The sequence below is a fragment of the Pelodiscus sinensis genome, chromosome 5 (assembly GCF_052426305.1).
Source record: "Pelodiscus sinensis isolate ZL-2025 chromosome 5, ASM5242630v1, whole genome shotgun sequence".
In the NCBI taxonomy this organism is placed as follows: Eukaryota; Metazoa; Chordata; order Testudines; family Trionychidae; genus Pelodiscus; species Pelodiscus sinensis.
Genome location: NC_143056.1, coordinates 126,373,695 through 126,395,638, shown reverse-complemented (window position 1 = coordinate 126,395,638; position 21,944 = coordinate 126,373,695). Strand labels below are relative to the sequence as shown.

Here is a 21,944-nt window from a genome sequence, read left to right as displayed (position 1 = left end):
ACCCAAGGCCCAGTCCAGTGGGGGAGCGGGTCACGGGGAGCAGGAAAGTGGGTTCTGTCAGCAGAGAGGGGCGGGGCTACGGGAGGCCAAGGCTAGGCCTCCACTTGCAAACCAGCGCAGGCCTCCGAGGGCCGTTTTGTATTCCCACCTGGGGGACAGGGAGAGGGCTTTAGGCCTTGAATCACTTCCATTAAACTGCCTGTTCCAGCTCCCACCAGCGCCATAGCCAGGGGCTCTCAGCACTGCCATAGGCCATGTGCACAGGTGACGCACATGCATGTAGGCCATGGACATGCACTATGGGCTGAGGCCTCCAGCACATACCTCTGGCAGAGGCCTTCAGGGCAGCTGATCCAAACACGCCACCGGTCTAAAAAATGGGCACAGTCTGCACTGGGAGGCTGTGTCAGGTGGGATCCTGCAGGGGTCTGGTGTTGCCTGGTGTTTTCACTAACTACTGCCAGCGGGAGGGGAGACACAGCCAAAGCAGAGAGGGTTTGGCCGGAGCCCGGGGGAACACGGTTAACCCGTCCCTGCTGGGCCATGCTAAGGTGCTGAAGCTTCCGAGCTGGGCTTCAGCTACCTGACTGCGCCCAAGGTAGCTCTTGCCAAGCGCATTCAATCCCCCCTCCGTCTAAAGTTGCTCGGTCAGCAAAGGGGCTGGAAGTGTCCAGGGAGGGGTAAGGGAAAAGAGACGCGTGGAAACTGGGAGCAAGGGAGGGTCATGGCTTGGCCTTTCTGATACAGCCGAGGAGCTGTACAATGTAGTCGGCCGGACTCAGGATGTGATAGTTCAGGCTACCCCGTAGCCAACTCTGTCCATGTATCTACACCAGCGACTCCCTCACAGGACGTAACCACATAGGGACTCACCCACCTACACATCTGACGCGATCTATGCCATCAAGTGCCGGCGGCGCCCCTCTGCCGTGTCTGTTGGTCCAGTGGGACAGTCTCTGGGCCAAAGACAGAGGGAGGCTGAGCCCTGCGGGGCACTCCGGTCAGGGGCGCTGCGGTGGGACCACCAACCCAATGCTCCATGGCTGAGGTTGGGAGCACTCGCTCTGGGGCTGGGGTCAGGGGCACTCCAGGATTGGTGTCAGGGGTGGTGGTGCTGGCCTGGAGCAGGAGGGGGGAAGGGGCAAGGAGGCCAGAAGCAGCTGTCAGGGAGGGGCTCTTTGCTTCAGCAGGAAGTAGAAGGAGGTGAGGGACGGAGCCTCCAATGGCAGGGGAGGAGAGGGGCTGGGAAGAGGCCCTACTCTCCCGCCCCACCACTGCTGGTTCACGCTCTTTGCTCTGTGGATAGCTGATCCCTTCCCCCATTTGCCTCTGTGCCACTTCTTCCTCTGCAAGGTGGATGGCCTCACACGGCCGTCGTGAACCTCAGGCACCCGCAGCGCTGATCTCCCCACGGGCTTCCCCTTCCCCTGCATTTGCTCTGGGTGATTTGGGCGTCGGAGGCAAATCCGGTGAATTTCACCTTCCCCTGGCCTGCCAAGGAGCAGAGCAAGTGATGGGAGTCCAAGCACTGACCCCGTGGGTCCCTCTCTAGATAATGCTCTCCCCCTTCGCACTCCCTTTCTGCTCCCTGTTCATCAGCCAGCTGCTAATACGAGCGACACGTGGTGGCCCTTTCCCAATGCCTGTGGCTTTCATGGGGTTCAGCAGGACATTTCTGGGGTTGGGGATCCATATAGCACTTTCCACGGGAATCACACCACCACCGCCAACAGAGCCAGCGGGGGAATCCCAAAAGCGAGTCAGGAAGCGCCTGGAACAGAAATCAGAGACGCGCAAATCTCATCTCTCAGCACAAGGAGGAGTCCCCCCCACAGAGGGCACACTGGGAGTGGCGGCACTGTCGGGGGGGAAAGCTCACCAACAGTGTCACGTCTAGACTGTCGTACTCATGGCGCTGAAGCCAGAAAGTGCCCAGTGCCACACAGAGAATTCTGGACAGGGAAGATCCTGGAATCAGGTGAAAGCTACAGGGATTGAGTTACTGTGAGAAACTGTGTTTAACTCGGGGTCTCACTATCCCGCGGCCAGGACCATCTTCAGGCGCATGGGGGTAGAGAGCCAAGTGTCGGAAACAGGAGCAACATCTCAGCTTTGTCCATAAAAGTTGCCCATCCAGTTAGGGAAACTGAGCCACATCCATCACTAGCACAATCAGGGGCAGCTCCAGTGGGATCAATGGATGACACCCCAGGGGAATTTGGCCCTTTTCCGTGCGAGCAAAATGCCATGAATAGGGAAGCCAAGTCTGAGCACCAGGATGGATACCTGGCCATTGTCTGCATAAGACACCAGTGGGTGAAGGTACAAGAGAGCCACAGCCAAGCAGAATGGAATTCCATAGTTCTCCCGGCCACTGGGAGACCCGGGGAACTTCCAGACGCCCATCAAGCAATGTGTGCGATACCGGTTCAGCGGATGGAGGGTGAGCCCCATGCCTTGGGTTCGGCTAAATTGCAAGCTTGTGCAAATGTCTCTCCACCTCCTCTCCAGAAATTCCCTATGGTAGACTCCTGGGTATGACTCCCATTATCTCCCGCTCTTGGCCAAGCCACCAATGTCGTCGGAACTTCCCTTTCTGAAAAATCACAGTGTGACCATCATTCCATCATGGAAGGCTGAGTAGCCCAGGGAGATATTGCTCTCCTTGTATCTCCAGCCTGCATCGGTTCAGCTGTCTGGCCAGGGTATAGTCTCAGCCCCCTTCACATTATCTAGTCATGGATTTCATAGCGTGTTCCTCATGGAGTCCAAAGAAGCAAACAGCAGAACAGAGCTAGAGCAGGGCACAGCAGTGAAATCCAGACCGCAGACGATCTATACCCTTCCCAGAAGCCACATGGGAAGAGCATTGGAGACAGCCCAGAGATGTGGAGAGCACAGCATGTTATCCCGGTACAGCCTGGCAAGTGTCCATCCAGAGATATTACACCACACAGGACAGCTCCATAAGACACGACGGATCCTAGTCCAGCACATTGCCAGTGTTACTCTGCTAATCATCTAGGCGAGGCAGTCGCATCCAACTATATCTGGTATCCCCACCTCCCCAGCGATCTAACAGCACCAGCAAGGACAGCTCTGTGTTTGCACAGCAGTGAGTAAATCATCCCCAACACTAGCAAGGGGATTCTTGGTGCTGGGCCCTTGGCTGAATCTGGACCCCAAGTGTCTAGTTCAGTGGTCCCCAATGTTTTGGGGCTGCCGGGCGCCTGGGGGTGGGGCCGCTCACGCACGGCGCGTCCGGGGGCGGGGCCGCTCACAGGCTATGTGCCTGGGGGCGGAGCCAAGCATGCGCCGCGTGCCCGGGGCCAGCACTGGCATGTGCCGCGACCCCGAGCAGGGGCTACCCAGGTGCCGCGCGCCCGGGGCTGGCACCGGCATATGCTGCACGCCCGGGTCCAGGGCCGGCACCGGCATGTGCTGCGACCCCAGGCAGGGGTCACACAGGTGCCACACACCCGGGGCCAGGACAAGCATGTGCCGCGACCCTAGGCAGGGGCTGCCCAGGTGCCGTGCGCCTGGGGGCGGCACTGGCATGTGCCAGACCCAGGGGCAGGAGCTACCCATGCACCCGGGGCTGGCACCTGCCGCACACCCGGGGGCGGGGCCAGCCCAGATTGCTCCACGGGCGCACATAAATGGCCTGGCGGGCGCCATGGCGCCCACGGGCACCGTATTGGGGACCACTGGTCTAGCTGTTCCTCCAACTCTGTTGCTGCTGCTGATTTTGGCCCCATGCACCTTGTGCCCTTCCCTGCTCAGGTAGGATTTCACTGGCAGAAGAGCCACCACTTCCTTTACAGCCGTTTGAGAACAGCTGCCTCCAGAGGGGATGGCTAAACTGCACCGGGATGGCAAGTCTCACCCTCCCCGGCACGCCCGAAAGCAAGGAGTCAGCCGTCAGCTAGAGCGCGGAGCCCTGCGATTGCGGTGCACAGTTCCAACGGGGAAAATGGCCCAAAAGCCCGTGGGAAAGCTGAAGCGATTGAGAGGCCAGGCCCTAGGAAAAAGCGGCCACATGGTGGAGCTCAAACACACTTCATAATTCATTGGTCTTCCACACTGATAAGTCTGCTGGTGGGAGCAGTTTCTGGGTTCAGCTATGAATATCCTCATTGCCGATCTCGTCCTGCCACAGCGAACAGCTGCTGAAGACAGCCCTGTCCCTCATCTCTGACCTGGAAGGATCACTTGAGGGAAGGGTGGGAATGCAGGGTCCCTGCTCCATTCAAGCCTCAACCTCTCTTTTGAGACGGTCATTAAGGGAGCATGGGTTTCCTGACCTAGATGCATATTCACTGGGGAGTGAGACAAGACCGCTGATTCATTCCACCCCAGCCACCAAAGAAATGTTGGACGGGAACCTACCAGCCTAAATTTAAACTGGTGCGAAGGCCTCATAGCCCAATACCCAGGCACTGAGCCCTTCAGCTAACTCTGTTAACCTAAAAAAAAGTTCATCAGTCAATTAAAAAACAGGCTGAAACAACTTCACTTGCTGCAGCCTCGTCTCAGCATCTCAGTCTGTTCACTTTCCCCATCACCTCCTATTGCTCCCACCACCCACTGTGGGCCAGTGAGAGTCTGTCCCACAGCCGTGAGGCCTTCCAAAATGTCTTTCTGGCCCTGGAACGGCCACAGGGTAGGAACACTAGTCATTCATTGCATGCGGGTGGGCGGAGCCTCCCAAACCACTCCTCTGTATTCCAGCCCACCCTGGAACAAGCCCCAGAAGCCACCCGCGTTCTGAGAAAAGTTTGGATCTGGCATTAAACTCTGCAATCAGCCACCCGCTCTCTCAGCTCCTCCTGGTAGCTCCTGACTTGACATGATCCAAGAGTTGCTAAGCCCGCCAACAACCCGGATACAAGGAAATGAGCCATCCACTGTGTCTAATCAATCTCTCTGCCTAAGCTTTTCTACTACGCTCGGCTCTCCAGCATACCGCAGGCCCTGCTTTAGGGTGAACTTGAATCTAATGAAACTCTATTTATAGGGAGATCAAATGAAAGGCTCAGTGCTCTGTAGTTCCTGGGAGAGTGTAATCTCCACCTATCACACGGATGCCCTAGAGAGGAAAAATACGTTCCTAGGACTTGGAACCACAGGTTCCACTGGCTTCCATGGGGCTGCTTGTGTGAGTAATGGCAGCCCGATCAGGCCCAGTCAGAGGGTGCCACCTTGGCTATAGCATCTTCTGATCTTACATCAAACTCGCTGCACACGTGTTCCAAGACGGCGTTGTTTCCAGAGAACCAGTTAGCATCCTTGAGTTAGCCCCTCCACAGGGGTGAATCAGCTGAGCGCCACTGACTTCAGGAGCGGCGAGGAGTCCTGTGGCACCTTATAGACTCACCGAAGTGTTGGAGCATAAGCTTTTGTGGGCAAAGACCCACTTCGTCAGATGATCATCTATCGATGGGGTCATGTGATTATTCAGGGACGCTACAGCCAATGGACAGCAGCTGGGGATCTGGCCCATTGACTCAAGTGCAGTGATACTGGTTTACACCAGCTGGGGAAGAACCCTGCTCCCTGATTCCAATGGAGATGCAGCCACTTGACACCAGCTGTTTGTAAAGACAAAATTACAGGCAGGGTTTAAAAAAAAAAAATCTGTTGTAAATCGGATTTACACTAAGTATCTATAACTCTCCCCCCACTCGTGTAATGACGATCTATTGATGTGGTAATCTCATTATTATTACCACATGCTGCAGGGAGTCCATTATTCCCTCGTGCCAGGCTGCAATAAAACAAACACCAGGTCTATTAAATTAAAATGAAGGCAGTGCTGGGAAGCAGGGAGTTTAAGCGCAGTCAAGCCACAAAGCAAGAGGAGGCTGGTGGTGTGGGCCTCCGCAGTGACGCATTCGCTTCTTGACTGTGCTGTAGGCCCCCCTGTGTGACGGGGGCAGTCACCTCACCTTGCTGGCCCTGAGTTCTCCATGGGTCTGAGGAGAGTACTGATCCTTCCTGTCTCTCATCCTTCATCTGTGTAGGGTGTAAGCTCTCTGGAGGAGGGGCTGTGTGTGTGCAGCTTGATTGGAGTGTCCTGGTGCTACCGTGATAGTCATGCAAGCAGGGGCGCTGGAGCAGTGCGTAAGTGGGGGAGGTCGAGAGCCACTGAACCTAACTGTAACCCCTTGATGTCATGGAAACCACTTCAAGCCAGGGGTGCTGCAGCATACCTCCACCCTCTTAATTCCAGCTCCTGTGGCTGCAAGTAGACTCTTGGTTTGAGAGCCCCAATTCTCTCTTCCCTTGTACCGGTACAACCCGGTGACCATCAGTGAGGATACACATGCGTAACCAAGGCCAGTCTCATCCAAGGTTTGCAGCAGCATTAACTCTCCTATGTTGCAATTTCAGTGTCATCATGGGTAGGATTTTCCAAAGCACCTATGTGATTTAGGAGCCATTTAACCAACAAGCCTCCAATCCAGATCATAGGCCCCAGGGATGCAAGCTGTGAGTGAGGCTAGCCACAGCAAGTATATACTGCTCAAGATAGTTAAGACCAAAGCAGACTGTGAAGAGCTTCAAAAGGATCTTAACAAAACTTGGTGATTGGGCTACAAAATGGCAAATGAATTTTAATGTTGATAAATGCAAAGTGATGCACATTGGAAAAAATAATCCCAACTATGCATACAAAATAATGGGAATTAATTTCACTATTACCACTCAAGAGAGAGATCTTGGAGTCATTATGGATAATTCTCTGAAAACATCCACTCAGTGTGCAACGAAAGTCAAAAAAGCAAACAGAATGTTAGGAATCATTAAAAAGGGATAGAGAATAAGACAGAGGGTATCTTATTGCCTCTGTATAAATTCCTGGTACACCCACATCTTGAATACTGTGTATAGATGTGGTCACCTCATCTTAAAAAAGATATATTGGCATTGGAAAAGGTTCAGAAAAGGGCAACAAAAATTATTAGGAGTTTGGAATGGGTGCCATATGAAGAGAGATTAAAAAGTCTGGGACTTTTAGGCTTTGAAAAGAGGAGACTAAGGGTGGATATGATAAAGGTCTGTACAATCATGACAGGTATGGGGAAAGTGAACTTTGTTCCTATAACATAAGAACTAGGGGTCACTAAATGAAATTAAGAGGTAGCAGATTTGTAACAAAAAAGGAAGTTTTTCTTCATGCAGCATAGTCAGCCTGTGGAACTCCTTGCTAGAGGATGTTGTGAAGACCAGGACTTTAACAGGGATAAAAAAACTAGATAAATTCATGGACATTAAGTTCATCAACACTTATTAGCTAGGATAGGTAGGAATTGTGTCCCTATTCTCTGTTTGTCAGAGGCTGGTAATGGATGATAGGAGAAGGATCACTTGTTCTTTTCACTCCCTCTGGGGCATCTGGCATTGGCCACTGTCAGCAGACAGGATACTGGGCTAGATGGACTTTTGGTCTGACTCAGTATGACCACTCTTCTGTTCTTATACCTAGCATTTCAGACAGGATCCAACTGAGGCAGCTAGCCCTTCCCATCACTCCTGCTTGCCGCGGCTACACTTCTATTTTTAGCATGCTAACTAGACCCACACCAACCTGGGTATGACTCCTTGAACTGGGAACTGCACCTCCCAGCTTCAGTGTAGACACTGGAACATGGGCTGCTTTCCTGTAAAATCAGGCAGGGTCAGATCTGGTTATGAGACTGAAACCGACACACCAGGAAGCCAGAGTATTTTTTGTCACGAAAATGCCAGTATGTTGAAATTGAAGCTATCTGGATTGGGATCAACACATTTCCTAGCTGGCAAAATATTGAAGGAAAAAGTTTTGAAATTGTTTAAATATTTCATGTCAACATTTTCAAACCAAGAGATTCCAGCACAGTGGTGTGAAACGACTTTCAGAGTGTGAGACCAGGTCTACACTAGACCTGGAAGGTTGGGTTAAGGTACACAACTCCCGCTACGTAAAATATGTAGCTGGAGTCAGCTTACCTTAAGCCGAGCTATAGACGGAGGCCAACCGGAGCAAACGCTCCCCTTACCCCTCATGACCGCCGACCAGGGCCATCCTCAGTGTTTGATTTAGCAGGTCTTAACTAGCCTCACTAAATCCAACGCCAGATCAATCTCCAGCACAGCAAACGAAGACGTGGCCTGAGAGAACTAGAATAAAGAAAGGGCTTTTAAAAAGAGGGGGACCAAAAAAACCATTTTGGGGTTCACAAATATTTGTGAGATTTTGACTTTTTGTCCTGATTCAAGACTAGAAAGATTTAGAACGATTCATGACAGAACCCAAGTGTACACTGCCCTGGAGAGATGCAAGGCATGGAGGCTGCAGGCTGGGCGGGGAGACTGCATGCTGAGAAAGCATGATGAGAATAACCTGTTAGCATCACGTTCACACTGTCCTCCCCGGGCAGAAGAGACATTCATGGGACAGTCTCTGTCTCTTGGAAGTACTTGACAATAGGGGAAACCCACTGGCCTAATTCATTTCATTGCAGGGCTCAGTGGTAGTTCTCCCTAATCTGTGCCACGAGAGCAGCTGGAGCAGCATGTAACCTCATTGGTCCTTCAGACCCTTCCCATTTGCTGTGTGCTGTGCACATTGACATTGGAGGCCTCCACACTGACTCTGAAGGGTCTCACAGCCCAGCTGAGTTGTCTAGCTGTCAGCAGTGTTGCAAGCCCCACCTGGTATCTGGAAACCCAACGGCAGCCTGGCTGCCTCCAGCATCATTCCCACAAAAACTGCGGTTAGGAACAATTTGGCCAGTGCAAGCGGTAGCATGGAGTCCGGCTGGGAGGCTCTACGGGACTGGGTGAGCAAGGTCTGTTGCATCCAAACAAGCCATTTTTCTAACCATCGCCTTCCTTGAGAGACCAGGGACCCAATCCCCAGCTAGTGTAAATCTGCATCGCCTTGGTGAGCTCAGCACAGCTGCACCAGCTGAGTGGCTGACTCAGGGTTGTTTAAAAGGGGCGGGAGGAGTTTTTTTTCCCTCCTCTCTAATTCAAAAATAGATCAACCGATTATGCACCAAGTTTTCAGAAAAGCTTCCAAACTTTGCAACAGTGACAGGCAGGCGGATGACAGATAGAGAGCGATGATCAAGTGCAGACCTTGCCTCAGGGGGTCTGGCGCTTCCCAGCAGATGATACTTGCCTCACGGGCTCACTGTGACCCTCCACTTAGCCCCCTTCTCCCTAGCAGCCAGGGTCACAGCCAACTGAGCCACTTCCATCATAGGCCGTGGGGGGGGGGGGAAGAACTGCCACAGTCCATCTTAGCAGGAGCAGTTCATCCTCCTGTCTACAGGGGCCTGTCTGCCCTCTCAGAGGGTGTCTCTGTAGTGGAGAGGGGAGGATGGAGAGGAGCCCAGTTTATCGGCCTTCTGCTGCTCTGCTGCAGGAGAGGAGCTTGGCCTGCGACTCTGGGGCCTATTTCCGTTCCTGCATCCGCTGACGCATCGGGCAGAGTTCCATGGGGTGGTGTCCACTGGCTCTCTCGAGGCCTTCGAGGGGCAGTGGGCACTGCCCGGGGTTCTCTTCTCGGTGTCCCCGTCCCGTTCCCTTCTTCTAGCTCTCTGACCCTCACACCCGTCCCTGTTTTCTCTTTATTTGTCCCAAGTAGGCTACGGGGAGGTCCTGTGAGATGCCCACCTCCCAACTCTGCTGTGGGAGAAGCGTTTGGCTGGGGGGCGGGGTGACTGTGGGGCCTGCTTTCATTCTTTTATCCGTTCACGCATCCGGGCAAAGTTCCTCTGGGAGGCATCTGCTGGCTCCCTCAAAGCCTTTGAGGAGCAGTAGGCACTCAGGGAACTCGCACAGGCAACTGCGGGCCACCCCACCGGGTGGGAGTTTATGGGGTGGTGTCATCTTAGACCCACTGCTCCTGCTGTCTTCCCTGGGAAAAATCAGGGCACCTCCTTTCGGCTGGGATGCTGCCCATCTCGCTGTGGTGTACGCACCACTAATGGCCTTGCTTACAGCTATACAGCAGCTCCTTTAACAGCCCCTGGGGTGTTGCCCCACGCTGCAGCCCTTACTTTGCCAGGGCTACAGGGGTGCTCGTGGGCAAACATGTCAACCAGCTTTCTACAGTCCTCTGCCCCTTTATCCCTTAGCCACTTGCCTCATAACTGCACGTTTGATAAACACATCCCTGTGATTCATCTGGCGTTTGCTGAGCTTTCTCAACTGTAGGCGATCTCCCTTGGGGGATTTGAAACGTTTGCAATAGTTTCCCGGGATCAATCACAAGCCGTAGCCTCCCCCAGATCCGTAGCATGGAACTCGTGTAAAGCTTTGCTAGACAGTTTGAGAAGCAGGGGGGTCGTTTTCTGGCGTACTCTCCAAGCTGTGCCTCTGTGCATTGCCTGGACGTCCCTTACAATAGCTAGCCGACCTCACGGGGTATTACCCCTGGGCTGAGAGCCCCTGTTCTGTAATTGCAGCTCTCTCAGCTCCTGCTCCCTGTCTCTATCTTTCAGTCTTCCAGTCCATCAGCCTCTGATGGGGGCAGCTTCCTGGGCTGCCTTCTCCCTTTCACGCTTTCTCCTCCATTCACCTCTGGTGCCCTCGTCCCTTCTCCAGGGTCACCAGCTCCGAGCTGGGAAGAGGTGGGACCGTTCTTAGCGATTTGTCTGAATAGTCTGTTTGTGCTTCTGTTTTCTCTGTGTGCGCGTTCGTTACAGGGACCCCCAGAGGGCAGGTGTGATGGGGCTCAGGCAATGGGCAGCACCCTGTGCAGATGGCCAGGGCCCATTCTCTGCCAGAGCCAGCCAGAGTAAAGCCAAGGGGTAGCGCTCAGGTGACTTGTTTGCCCCAGAAAGAGACAAAGGCCAGAGGAGTGGCCAAGTGGATGTGACGGGGCTGCTGGACAATGGTCCGTTTGTGGATGGGGCACTGCAGAGGAGAGAGCCCAGACTCTGAGTTCAGGGTTTGCCGCATTTTGCCCCTCGTTTCTGGCTGACAAACTTTGTTCTCTACGGAGTTCCCGGCGTCTGATAAACCCTTCTGGTTCCCACAGCTGACTGCAGGGTTGGGGCACATGGCCCCTTTGGGGGCATGTGAGGCTTCCCCAAGTGTCCCATGCAGGGGGCTCCCTGTGGGGAGCTCGTGGTGTGAACAGGGGCACTGAATGCTCCCAGGTCAGACCCAGGAGGAGCGGGAGCCGCGGAGGCTTGCCCTGGTGCGAGACGTCCTGCACTAGAGTCCCGTCTGACGTCATTCAGAGTGAGTCCAGAGCACCCCACCAGGGACACCATCTCCTGCCAAAAGGCTGGGAGTTATGTCCACACCTGCGCTCCCTGCGCTGTCATTCGTTCCTGCGGGAGCTACGGCTTGCCTTGTTCCGTGAACATAAACTTCATTCCCGCAGCGTTTTTCCCTGCAGCGGCCGATTCACGCGGGGCTCTGCCAGGTAGTCCATTGGCAATGCGTCTTTTGTCCTATGGCCCTCTCCTGAAAGAAACAGAGCCTTTTGGGGCGGTCCGTCGGCGTGCACTTCGGCAGGCTCCCAAACAGGGTTTTCTTTTTCCTTCTCTGGTCCAATCACAGAGGTTTGTCTCAATTCAGAATTGGGGTGTTTCATTAATTTCCACTCGGTCCTGATGGTCCCTGGTCACAGTCTTGCCTCGTTCTTTTGTCTTCATCAACGGTCACCGCTCTGTCTGCCAACACAGGCTGGGCTGGATCAATGGATGTCCATTCTTGGAATCCTAGAACACTAGAACTGGAAGGGACCTTGAGAGGTTGAGTTCAGTCCCCTGCCCTCGCGGCAGGACCCAGCACCGTCTGAATCCACTGTTGTCAGTGCTGATTGAGTCGTTCCTGAAGACCCAGCCTGCCTCGCGTGACAAGTTTCACCTCCAGCAGCTTCGGAGCCCCAGATTCTACAAGTGACATAATGCTACAAGCGTGTCCCATACAAATAGGAGGCCTGGGCTCCAGTTTTGCATTGGAGAGCTGTCTCTTGGGGTGATTTGTTCCCTGCCCGGTACTGAGCCAAAACCGGACATGGTTTTGTCTGTTTTTGGATGGAGGACACCATTTTGAAGAGTGTGCCACTCCACCCCCATGGCTGTGTCCTTGCTTGCACGCACACACCAGCAGGTATGGGTCACGCCAGTAGGGGGAGGCCCATGCAACTCCCAGAAGTCCCAAAATGCCCAGGAAATATGAGTGTCCACTTTATGTACAAACATGCTGCAATAACCATGGTATCTAGCTTTTGGACTCCACAAGACCCTTTGGTTGAAATATCAGGAGGATAGTTGGGCACATATAATGCATTTGCCTGGGCATGTCTATGTCAGAGGTAGGTAGGAGATCTGGCAGGCAAGGAGAGAGAAAACGAGCCATTTCATCACTGAAGGAAATTTCTTGAAAAAGTTCCAAGCAATAAAGCTAAGAACTGGAAAGAAACTTGCAAAGGAAAATTGCCAAGTATGTTCCAGGCAACCGCAGCCTGAGGTTGAAAATAGATTGCCCTCCACAACTTCAACCCCAGCTCTGCTGCTGGCAACATCATAATAACTTCTGATTGAATAATTACCAGTATAGCATACCTTAAATCAAGCTATGAAATCCTGTTACTTTGAGTGACAATCACAAGGCTCCATTAGTGCATCTGTAACACATCTTGGCTGTCAGCTTGCAGAAGGGTTTGACACGCACATTTTCCACGTGGCTGTACAGAAAATCGGTAGATAAAAATAGCCCAGCCCGTGCGGAGGGGTTTTCACTCACTTGCGTTGCCTTGTAGCTAATTCTGACGCCTCCATCAGTAATTTGCTTGGTGAAGGGGGGGTGCAAGGTATCAGCAGAGGTTGACACAGGAGGTCTATGGAACAAGGCCCAAAGGGATGGAGATGAAATTTAGTGGCCAGAGATGCATGCCCCAAAGAAGAGCCTGGGGCCTAATTTGCAAACCCTCTCCTCCTGCTGGATTGTCGGGATGGGCTGGTCTGTGCTTTTTGCCAGGGGCTAGCAATGCAGAGGAGGTGTCGTGTTTGTAACACCGCTTCACATCCCCCTGAATCTGTCTCCTTCAGAGCCTGCATCCCCTCCAGGGACCCAGAGCATCTCAAGGACACCTCCCTTGCAGCTGCAGACCCATGAGCCACCTCCCTTCCTGTTCACCAGTGGGCCTGCGTAGCCAGCTGGTCCTCTTCTCCCCCAACCAACCACCTCCCTGCTCTGGCCATGCCTCTTGCTGGACAAGCTACAAGGGCCGGGGGCTTGTTTGGGGGACAAGAGTGGGGAGGCAGGTCCAAGGGTGGGGACCATAAGACGGAGGGTGTAAAGAGGGAAGACATCAAGGGCATAGGAAGGAGCCTGCAGGGAGCAAGACAAGGGCTGTGTCCAGACTCCATGCCTCCGTCGACGGAGGCATGTAGATTAGCCAGCTCGGAAGAGGGAAATGAAGCCGCGATTAAAATAATCGCGGCTTCATTTAAATTTAAATGGCTGCCCCGATCTGCCGATCAGCTGTTTGTCGGCAGATCGGGAGAGTCTGGACGCGATGCCCCGACAAAGAAGCCTTTCTTCATCGACACAGGTAAGCCTCGTGAAACCAGGTTTACCTGTGTCGATGAAGAAAGGCTTCTTTGTCGGGGCATCGCGTCCAGACTCTCCCGATCTGCCGACAAACAGCTGATCGGCAGATCGGGGCAGCCATTTAAATTTAAATGAAGCCGCGATTATTTTAATCGCGGCTTCATTTCCCTCTTCCGAGCTGGCTAATCTACATGCCTCCGTCGACGGAGGCATGGAGTCTGGACACAGCCAAGGAGAGGAGAGATACAGGCCTGGGCAGAACCAGAAAGGTGAGAATGAGGAGCCAAACAGGACACTACTAGTGTCAATGGCAGATTCTCTGTCACTTGAAGTCTTTAAAGCGTGATTTGAGGCTGTCAGTAACAAAAGCTCATCGCCTAATAAACCATCTTATTAGTCTTTAAAGTGCTGCATGGTCCTGTCTTTTGTTTCAGCCAGAGGTTGTGGGCCTATTACAGGAGTGGGTGGGTGAGGTGCTATGGGTTAGCGTTTGCAGGAGGTCAGACTCGATGGCCATGACGGTCCCTTCTGACTTCACGTCTCAGAGCAGGATTGCAGGGAGCTCCCAGGAATGGAGGCTGTGGGGTCAGAGCCGGAGGGAGGAAGGTGACCTGGCCACGGCGTTGGATTGGGGGGGTCCAGGAGATCAGAGCGGAGCTGTGGCCCAGGCACAGAATAGGGCGAGTCAGTGATTTCTTGGGTTTCTCTCCTTGTAGATTTACCTGTCCTGGAAGAGTGGCCCCGGCGAGGTGAAGCACTGGAAGGATATGATCTCTCATCCCCGGCAGGCCGTGGCACAGTGGCACCAGCTGAAGGCCTGAGCGGCAGCAGCTCAGGATTCTCTCTGGGTTTCTCCAAGTCCACCTTTCTTGGCCATGCTCTCACTACTTTATGCACAACAGAGGCACCCGGGGATCCTCCTAGGAGACGCGCTCGGGGCGGACGAGGAACCGAGGGACTGAAATTGGCGACGTTTCCAAACTCTGGGAAGCAGCATTGGCTGCCCGCTCTGGCCACCGGGCGCCCGGCACCAACGGGAGCACCTTTAGTGCCCCACTTCCTGCTTTAGCCTTTCCTTCTGACTTGTGACACTGAGAGAGCGGCGCCAGCCTTCTAGGTGGGAAGGAGCCCGGCGCCGGTTTGTTTTGGCCCTGGGTGGCGGGGAAGTCCTGTTGGTACGACTGGCTCCGTGAGGTGGTGAGAGGAGGAGACGCCTCCACCACACGAGACTTCCTACGAGTTCTTCCAGCCTAGGGCCCGTTGGTAGATCTCCCCTGAGGAAGCCAGCATCTCCTCGGGGGCACGTGGGCCTAGCAGGAGGGCCGGCGAGGGGGGATGCGCCCTCCAGCTCCTTGAGGTCGTTTATTTTTAATTCAATAAAACTTGTAAGAGTAATAAGAATAATATAAGTAATAGTGGCTAGACTCCCATCCCGGCCAGGGGCGGGGGAAGCCGTGCCACTCCTCCTGTGCGTTTGCTGTGTGTGCGTATAAGCGTGTTGTAAGTGTCGCGTGTTTGCGTGCGGGCTGCTCGCCTCACGCTCGCTCGCTCGCTCTCTCTGCCCTGCCTGGGAAGCAGCCCCGGTCCCTTAGGGCCGTGGCAGTTCCGGTGCGGGAGCCGAGTGTTTCTTTGTCTGGGGAGTGGGGTTTGAAGGAACTGATGCCACATGGGGAAGGGGCTAGTCGCTGTCACCAGTTGGTGCTCGATAGGGAGGGAGATGGAAGGAGCTGCCCACCAGGCAGTGTCTCCCCTCATGGCCACGCTGTGGCACTTGGGATAGGAAGCCATAACCGATGGATCGGTAGCCAAACTGGGCTCGGCTTTAGGGCTAATGAGAGATTGACTCCGTCTTCACCTCCCTCTCACTGGTGAGCGCCCCACCCCCCTGCATAAACTGGGAAAATGCCCCCAACCAGCTCCCAAACACTGCCATGCTCCGAGGCACAGCCCACCCCTCCAACGCCCATCCCCCACCCTGACCCCAACACGGCCCCCCTCCAATGCCCATCCCCCACCCTGACCCCACACACCCCCTCACCAGACATAGCCCACCCCTCCAGTACCCCTCCCCCACCCTGACCCCAACACAGCCCCCCTCCAGCATCCATCCCCCACCCTGACCCCAAACACCCCCTCACCACAGCCCACCCCTCCCCCACCCTGACCTAGGCCTCAGAGGTCTCCCCCTTACTATCTGTCTCCCCATAGCTGTGGGGCTGGGTATGGTCCCTCGTCTCCTCCAGCCAGTGGTGCTGCTGCTCCTGGGTTGGCTGCGGTAGCAGGCAGCCATTTCATGGTGGCCCGTTCTGGGCTCCTCGCTGGCCCGTGTCTGCCACAGCGGCTGGCTGGGGGGGGGGGTCTCTGTTCCCCACCCTCGCAGTTCTGGGCATTGCTGCACATCACCCACGCCCGGGCCCAGCATAACTAGTGTCACCCAGAAGGCCTTGCTGAGCCTGCTCGGTGACAAGAACGGCCTGGGCCATGGGACCACTGTGGCCACCTCCCTCCCCCATGCTCGTGGCCCACCATGGCCCACGAGCCTGGGGCCAGACTGGCCTGGCTGTGCCCACACCGGTGTTGCTGCTACACCACTGCCGACAGTGCCCCCTGCGGGGAGAGGACGGCACTGGCATAGCCAGGAGCACCCTGCCTCCACGTGGCCCTGCCTGCTGCCCGCATCGTCACTCAGCCCCAGGGCTGGGAGCTGCCCGGGCCCCTCCCCTGCCCCAGTGCGGGGCTGTCTCTTTCCAATCCCACCAGGCCTGAGGCAGAGGCTTTGCTCAGCAGCCAGGGGCTCTGCTGGGGATCAGGCTGGAAACGGTTCAGCAGGCCAGAGCTGGCGCTGCGCCGTGGCTACCAGGTGGGAGGAGTGGCATGGGCGTGGGTGCAGAGGTGTCTAGGGGCCAGATGGATGTTTAGGTATCGGGGGGGTACTAGGGTACCTGGAGGGGCAAGGGAGGGCCAGGGGTGCAGCTAGGAGCAAGGGGCGCTCCCCTAGACCATGAGTGTGCTGCGTTTCTTAGCGTCCAGGCTGCCTTGCTACAGCCTCGCTGCACATGACTGGCTGGTGGTGGAGTCCCCTGTGCGCATTGCCCTGCGTCCCACGGTCCCCCGTCGGGTTCCCTTGTGATGGCTTCGTGCGCCGAGCTGATGCAGGAGAGATCTTCTCACCTACCTCTGAGGCCAGCTGCTTCCCACACGCGGCCTGGCTAGGACCGGGCGTGTGCTGGCCTTGCTCGGCACCGCCAGGCTCACTGGGCTCTCGTGCTAGCCTACCCATTCTCAGCTGTGATCCTGGCAGAGCTTGCGAGAGGACAGTTGGGGGCCCTGCAGCATCCCGGGACTGCCTTGATGCCTTTCCGTTTGCGGCATGGGGGCAGTGCTGGCCCTGCAGACAGGCTTCTAGTGATGGCCAAAGGTCAGGTAGCACCATGCTCCTTGTAGCGCTGCCAGCAGCCTCAAGCGATTCTGCTGCAGAGCGCAGCTAGAGCTGGTGCCTGCGTCGGGCTGCCCAGGGCCGGGGTGTGGGGCAGTGAGTTACTGCCCCACGGCACCGTTCCATTCGAGCCTGTTCCCTTTGTGTGTGAGGCCTGCAAGCCATGGCAGTGGCAGGTGGCGCGCGGGCCCCATTGCCTGGTGCAGTGATGCCGGTAGGGTAGATACCAGCTAGAGTGTATGGCCAGGGGGAATTGAAAGGTGGCCCCTGCCCTTTGCCAGCACAGGTCCCGTGTGGTGGGGCCGTCAGAGCTCCTGCCTCCCCTGCACTCTCAGGCTTGCACCTCTGGTGACACAGCGTGACCATCTCCCGTGGCTGTTATGCAGGCACTCCTGGCCTCCAGAGGGGATTGCTGCAGAGCGCGCTACGCTGGCAGTCCCTTGGCGCTCACCTGGGTTGGCGCACTGGCCATTAGCTGTGTCAGCCGTGACAATGTTACACCTAGTCTTCCAGAGGCTGCAGTAGAGTCCCACGCGCTTCCAGGTGTGACTCAAGGTGTCAGTGCTAACCTAGAATCCCCAGCATGGCTTAGGGCCTCGTGAGCCTCCCCCTCCCCCAGGTGCCACTTTGCTTCTGGATGTCATGAGCTTAAAACACCGCGGGGCAGTCTGGGGGGAGGCTCACGACGCAAGCGTACGCGTCTGCTTCCATCCGGCCAAGCGCGGAACGTGGTGGGCATGATGTAAGCCCCGCCTATGCTCGCGGCCCCTCCCTGAGTGGGGGGGACTGACGGGCTGACTACTGTACAGCACTGCTTTTTTTAGGGCAGAAGAGTCTTTTCTTTGGTTGACGTAGTTGCTGTGTTACGGTGTTTTTTTTACCCGCTGTGCCGAGTGACATTTGTGAGAGGCCCGTTTTTGTCAAAATCATAATGCGTCAGGAAGGGAGGAGGGAAGGAGGCCGATGGGTGATGGGGAAAGGATTGGGCTCCCCTATGAAGGGTTGGGTGGTTTTTCGAATTCCTTGTTTCCCCCATGTTGTGGCATCATTGCTCAGCTGAGCCCAGAGGAAATGTATTTATTGCTCTGCGGGGCAGGGGCCACGGGGAAGGGAAGACCATTTAAAAAGGCAGCAAGAGCGAGCGAGCAGGCGAGCCGGCATTTAACAATCCGCACTCAGTCGGTGAACTAGTTGCCGATTTGCTACCGAAATAAAAACCAAACTCTGTTGATGTGGGAGGGGGCGACAGCATCTTTTTATTTTTGTGCCCCGCCCATGCAGCCGGCAGCCAATCAGATGCCAGGAAACATTCCGGCGGGATTCTTTTTTGCAAAGAGGGACTTTCGCACCAAAGCAAACTTCCAACTACGCAGCTTCCCGGGGCGGGATTTGAGCCGAGCTGTGTCGCTGGGAACGGTTTCTCTCCTCCGCCCTTTCGCGCCCTCTTCCTGAGCCTCCAGCAAAGTCAGAGCTAGAGCTAATCCAACGGTGGCATGACTGTGCGCAGTCTGAGCGCCCCAGTCCTCCTCATACACACGATTTGTTCTTTGGCCCGAGCAGTGCAGTGAGTCACAAACTGAATCAACGCCTCACCGTGCGGCCGTGCGTGTCACTCGGCACTGAAGTCACACCGTGGTGGTTCTGCCCCCGCCGGCTGCATGATGGAACCATGCGCAGCAGGAGACAACAAACTGACATACTTTCTGGGATGGACTTTTGCACCGGCCTGTGCTAAAATGGGGACTCGCCAGCCGCGCCCAACCTACGAGTCCTCAGGCAGCAGAGTGAACAGAATCAGGCTCGTTCAGGCACAAAAATATTCAGGACTCAAGGGGTGGGGGTGTGGTTGACTCGTCCTCCCGCTCCTGCCAGCAAATTGCCTCTGCGACATCCTAGGCTGTAGCCCTGGTGGAAATGGCGGTGGCTCAGCTTTGACACTGTGGCCGTGGCAGGGCAGTGGAAGAAACAGAGGGACGACGTGTGCAGTGCCAACCAGTTTCCCTTGGGAAAGCCTAAATTCCTCACCTGGGGAGACATTAAGGTCCTTTGTCTGCAAAGTGGCGCTGCCCTCGGAACACCTGCTCCCTGGCAGCCTTCTGCTCCTCGCTACCCCTGGGGCTGGGGGTTGTCTCCACAGCATCCAAAACCTGCCATGAAACCGACTCCAGGCTGACCAGCCCACCCGTCAACCCACCCCCATTCCGCCAGGCTTAGACACAAGGAAGCTGCGGGCTCTTCCCAGCTCTGCCACACTGCTGCACCCAACCGGGACTCTGTTTCGTCTTGGTTACAACAGAGATAGTCCTACTTCCAGCCCAGGCTGAATTCATGATGTACTGAGAGACCGGGGCTAGCAAAGGGCCAGGGGTAGCTCCCGTTCCTGCGCCTGGAGCCATGTGACATACGCAGCAAATGCCGGGTGGAGATGTAAGCCACAACAGGAAGGCATTGAAGCCTCAAAACAAAAGTTTTGCCTGCGATGAAAGTCCCTCTTTAAAGTGCTGGACACTCTTGACAGAAATCATCACTTGAAGAGTATTTGTATTTTTTTCCATATTCTCTCTCTCTCTTCTTTTGTAAGAAAAGACTGAGAAGCCTGGCAGGAGAGGGGCAGCTGAACCAAACTGGCTTCATGCCGCCGGCACGGCATTGGTGGCGCTCACTGGCTGATAATAAGCAGGATGGAAGTGGGGAGGGGCAACATTTGCCAGTCACCTAATTGGGAGGCAGTATGTCTAGTGGTTAGTGCTGAAGGGGCCATGCCGCTAGGATTCCTTGACTCTATCCCTGACTTTGCCAGTGACTCACTGCATGACTTTGGGCGAGTCACTGACGCGCGCCATGCCTCCGTTTCCTCATTTGTCAAACGGGGCTAATTCTACGTCCCTACCTCGGTGGGGGGGAGGTTGTGAGGCTTAATCAACCAGAGCCAGCTTTGGATCCCCATCGTCGCATGGAGTCGTTCTCCCACTGCCACAAGCAGCCCCATTGATGTCAGGGGCGTTTTTTGTGGAGCAAGGTGCTTACTTAACACGCATGTGAGGAGGCAAAGCCAGATTCTGGGTAAAGCACTTTGAGATTCTTCAATGAAAGGTGCTAGCGACATGCAAAGTACTATTTTCGTTACTGACCAAATGGCCTCTTCACCCGTGCTCCCGCTGGCTTAGCGGCCGGGGTGAACCTGCTCCCCTTCCCTTCCCCAAGAGTGGTCTCTTTTGTATGGCTGGATTTCCCCAGAAGTTGCGTGTTCCTTTTTAATTCTAGAGCTCTTTGCTGTATCTTGTTCAGGTAGCTCTTCTTCATGTGCTGATACCCATCCAACTGGTGTGTACAAGGCAGGAAAAGAACTAAACTGTGGACTTCGTTGCGAGCTGCAACGGCAGCAGCCGGGTGAGACGCACCTGCTGCCTCATTTCTAGCATGTTGGGATTTGAAGAGATGGCCGAGTCATGGCGTTGCCGTCATTTTATAGGCAAAGCAAAGGGAGGAAACACACCAAAAATTATATCTATCTATCTAGGGACACAAAATAACCCAACTACTAATTACTAAGCCAGCGTGATTTCATCATCTCAGATGTTTACGAGCTAGGAGTGTTTTCTTTGAAGAACCATATTTTTGGAGACCTGGCCCCTCGTTTTGTGGAGGCGGCCTCTCTTCTGAATAATAAAGGATAGCAAATAACTCGGGCGTCAGCATTCTCTCTGGCTCACTTGCAGCTCGCCACCAGGGAGGCGGGAGGGGAGCAGTCACAGTGGGAGGAGGGGGGCCATCCATGATTCATGCACAGCCCCACCAAGGGCCACGAGGTAGGAGAATGGGATGGTGTGACGACGAGTTGGGGTTCCCCCGATCATGCAGCCCCATAGCAGCGAGAACAGACTCTGCCAGCCAGTAGAATAGAGAGGGTTTATTGCTTCTCCAGGATACAGCCCAGCTTAGACATGACATGGCTACAGGAGTCTGGACCAGGATGCCTCAGAGATGGGGTGCCTCGGTCCTTGGACTCCATAGTCTGTCTCCTTCATGATTCCAGCCAGAAACTCCCTTCCCCCAACACTCACTTCCTTTGTTCCATCCCTTCCCTTAACCGGTAGAACCGGTTCGGTCACTGTCATGGGGGCCCTCAAGGCTGGGCAGTGCTTACAGACAGAGGCCAGTAGCACAGCCCAAGCACAGCAACCAGCAAGGTACTGACACTACATCACAGATGGAAGGGGTGTTGTCAACTCAGGAAGATCCAAGACACAGCCACTGAGTCCTCTTGAAGTATTTTCATCTCCCCTGTGGTTTCAGTTTCCCAAACAGCCTGTCAAAACAGGGCCTGGGTGTGGCATTGGGGAGAATGGGCTGGGCTGTAAGGAGACCCAGTATGCTGTGCAAAATCCACTGCTTGCCCCGCAGTGGGCGCAGGCTAAGGAAACGGGCCAGTCACAGGGCTACAAAGCCTCGCCAGACGGTGACGCCCTCCAAAGGCTGAGGAATGTCTAGCTGGAGCAATGACCCTGGCCTCCTGCCCCACGTGTATCATGGATTGCTCCCACTTCCACTGGAACCTCAAAAAATCCAGCCGCTCGTGCTGGCCTGTCTGGCTGCTCTTTCTTCCTATGGTGCTACCTGGCCTGGTTAGCAGTGCTCTGCCAGTCCCCCTGCAGCTCAGAGTTTGGCCTCTACTCCCTATTTGCAGTCTGCACACGTGGTCCCCAGGCTTTAGCTCCCTGCGTGCCCCCCACATACCCACTCACACCTGCACCCTCTCAGGCCTTTGCTTCCTGCCTGCCATCCACACACCCACTTCCCCCCAAGGCCTCTGCTCCCAGCCTACCATCCATATACCCACTCCCCCTAGGCCTTCTCTGGCTCCCATGTACCCGCTTACCAATGTGCCTCTAGGCCCCCTCCGCCTTGGCACAATTGTCTTTGCCAGACCTCCCAACCTCTC

At 55.2% G+C, this 21,944-nt stretch overlaps 1 protein-coding gene across 4 annotated transcripts in view; it reads left to right on the top strand.

The window, feature by feature from the left end:
* Positions 1-20,727, top strand: part of SYT7 (synaptotagmin 7) — a 164,906-nt gene extending 144,179 nt beyond the window's left edge. Inside the window, exon 13 of one of the 4 annotated variants that reach the window (XM_075928449.2) lies at positions 14,283-20,727. In XM_075928449.2, coding sequence (XP_075784564.1) covers positions 14,283-14,387 — 105 coding nt within the window. In that variant the 3' untranslated portion in view covers positions 14,388-20,727. The remainder of the gene's footprint in view (positions 1-14,282) is intronic. The other 3 variants (XM_075928452.2, XM_075928453.2, XM_075928454.2) reach the window with 3 other exon arrangements.
* Positions 20,728-21,944: the final 1,217 nt, after the last annotated feature.